The sequence below is a fragment of the Cydia splendana genome, chromosome 11, assembly GCF_910591565.1.
Source record: "Cydia splendana chromosome 11, ilCydSple1.2, whole genome shotgun sequence".
NCBI classification, from domain to species: Eukaryota; Metazoa; Arthropoda; class Insecta; order Lepidoptera; family Tortricidae; genus Cydia; species Cydia splendana.
In genome coordinates this window covers 18,227,009-18,229,885 of record NC_085970.1, presented here as the reverse complement: position 1 = coordinate 18,229,885, position 2,877 = coordinate 18,227,009, and the positions used below count along the sequence as shown (strand labels likewise).

Genomic DNA, 2,877 nt, shown 5'->3' with positions numbered 1-2,877 from the left:
CCACAAAAATAATAAAAAAATAATTTATTAGGTACACGAAAATCTCAAAGCAAACTCCAAGTATGTACTCGAAATATCTAAAATTTTCGCCATCTTTGATCCAAGACAATTAGAATTTTAGATTCTCATGCTCGCCAACGTATTTCTCGAGTGGGATGTAAATCCGCCCCTATTGTGGTAAACGGGTTACGAAAAGCCATTTTATACTTGGAAATTTCATAGTAAAAACGACCTTTGTAACATTTTCAGCAACATTTAATTTCAGTTATAATTAGTGGGTCTTAAAGTTGATATTGCAAGTTTTAGTTTTTTGGTGATACGAGCTTTTGCTTTTGGGATTTGGGTTTGTTTTGAGGAAATATTATAGGATCGAGATTTGCATAATTAACGTATTTGTCATAATTATTTAATTGAATTACAGCTTTCCGCATTTAGGCTTGTGTTTGTCGAAGAATTTAATATCAAATAGCTAAAATCGGAAACATTATTACAAATGTTTTTTAAGTTCGATATTACAATTTACAGTAGGTACGTAACTTGTAATATCACACACCAAATGTAATGTACCAACGAAAAATGTGCTGTTCGCGATAACACACTAGTTTTCTCTCCTGTGGGCAATAGTTAACAGCTTGTGGGCATGTAAGTAATGATTTTATCATAGTTCTCTAAATAAAAGGAGGACCTTTTCACGTGGATAAGGGTTAAATAAGAAAATTAACCTTTATAGCCCTTAACTCTTGTGTATGTCTACAGGAAAGACATAACACAGTGATCTGTTTGACCCAAATATTAGCAATTTACATTTCGGTGAGTTACCAATGTAACTCCGTTGTTATCTCTAGAACATTTGATTTTATCAGTTCGATCGGCGTTGGCTCCATAGTAAACGAACGTTCAGTATGCCAGCGAGGGATGGAAGATTGTCATTTAACTGTCATCATAAGCAACTTAAAAAAAGTCGTGAAATCCCACCAAAAACATTTTCATGCCACAGCCACATATTTTGACTAAGGTATAAAGTGTGTGAAGTCAGGGCTTGTATAATAGATCTGATAACTTTTTGACAGTGCGATCCATATGGTTACGTCTTGGCAACATTTTACGAGTACATGAAAAATTTTTGATGGTATTTTGTTTACGTACTTACCAATGCAATGGCGCGGTCCTGCACCGAACGGAAGGTACGCGCAGGGATGTCGACTAGCGGTGTTCCCCGGAGAGAAATTATCAGGATTAAACTTTTGCGGCTCTGGGTAGTACAACTTATTGTGGTGAATCCCCCAAACAGATATAAGCACTAGTTGTCCCTTAGACACTTTTACGTTAGTACCCGGACACTCATAATCTGTTTGCGATTTTCGTCGTAAATGTTCCACAATAGGATACATTCGAAGGGTCTCGTTAAAAACCTGGTCCATATATGTTAATTCTTTTATGGTGTCCACTTCTATTCGGCCTTCGTGTCTTTGAAGATACTCGTCTATTTCTTTTCTTAATCTCTCCTGTATTTCAGGGTTCAGTGCTAGTTGGTATAGCATGAACCCCATGGTGGACGCCGATGTTTCATAGCCAGCTACATAAAACGCAAATGATTGAGCTTCTATTATGCTATTAGTTATTTCTACATTTTCACCTTCTACATCGCCGAATCTTCCGGCAGTTTGAAGTTCTTTATTATTCTTAATTTGTAAAAGCAAATCCATAAAGTCGTTCCTAGTCGATGGTACTCCTTTTCTTTGAGTGATTACTTTTTCGACGAGATCTTTAAAGAAATGTTGCATAAAGCTCGGAAATATGTCAATTTTGAGTTTTTTGGGTAAACCCGGATACATCATTTCGAGCTCGATTATCAAATTACGGCTAAATATGGCCTGGTCGATCTTCTTCAAAGTGGTGTGTATTTCTTCTTGAAAGGTGTCGATATCGAAACCGAACGCGCACGCCCATATCGTTGACATCGTGTACTTTCTCATCAGTCCGTGCACATCGTGCTCTGGAGTCACAGTCACCTCACTTACATATTCCATGAATTTATCAGCTCGATTATTCAGCAAGTACATCATGTTCTTAAGTTTCTGATTACTGAACAGGGGGGAGAAGCGATGTCTTAGCGATCGCCAAGTTTCTCCATCGGCGTGGAACAGGTTTGTTCCCAGCCCTTTCTTGCTAAATGAGACACCACGGTCCGAGAAAACTTGAAAGTCCTTTATCAAAACATGTTTAACTATGTCCAGGTCGCGTATCAAGAGACACGGCGTTCTCATTCTGTACAGTCCCACCATTTTATCAGTCGGATAATCGTCGTATAGTCTTTTCAATATAACGCCCAATGAAGTTGAAGCTAAAACAAACTTCAAAGTGTTCCCGAAAATTGGTATTGGCCTGGGGCCTGGGACTTGTTGGTTTCTCCAGTAATTAAAAGTGATTGTAAAGTGATAGTACAGTACTACGATCGCAACTGTGAGTGCGACTATCGTCAGGAGGACCATGCTGTCCAAGATCTTGAGACATTATGATTACTGCAATTACTAAGACTGAACTCATTAACAGTGATAAGATTAAAGGTTAATCATGTAGGTGTATCACGTATTGATCTTGAGGTGTGCAACAAAGAGTTATACTAGTAATAAAGTATGCAATTCGCATCGTGTTGAAAATCCGTTTTATAATACATGCATTATGCATATGCATATCCATAACATGCTCGAGCACTTAAATAGGGAGACAGGGAAGTTAAATACAGTCGACGTCAAAAATATGTTTACACTTTTGCACCTTACTCCTTTGTAATAAGGCGAAAAATGTAAACATATCTTTGACGTCGACTGTACAAGACTGGTTAGCGGCAAGATTGTAGTAAGATTGGAAATCTAC

The 2,877-nt window shown here is 37.8% G+C and overlaps 1 protein-coding gene across 1 annotated transcript; it reads right to left on the bottom strand.

Annotated features, from left to right (window-relative positions):
* Positions 1-415: 415 nt before the first annotated feature.
* Positions 416-2,400, bottom strand: LOC134795172 (cytochrome P450 6B6-like). The gene is made up of 2 exons (XM_063767003.1): positions 1,113-2,400; positions 416-469 (listed from the first exon to the last, which is right to left on the bottom strand). Exons 1-2 carry the CDS (start codon positions 2,283-2,285, stop codon positions 416-418), a joined length of 1,227 nt encoding a protein of 408 aa, XP_063623073.1. The 5' UTR covers positions 2,286-2,400.
* Between the last annotated feature and the right edge of the window lie 477 nt (positions 2,401-2,877).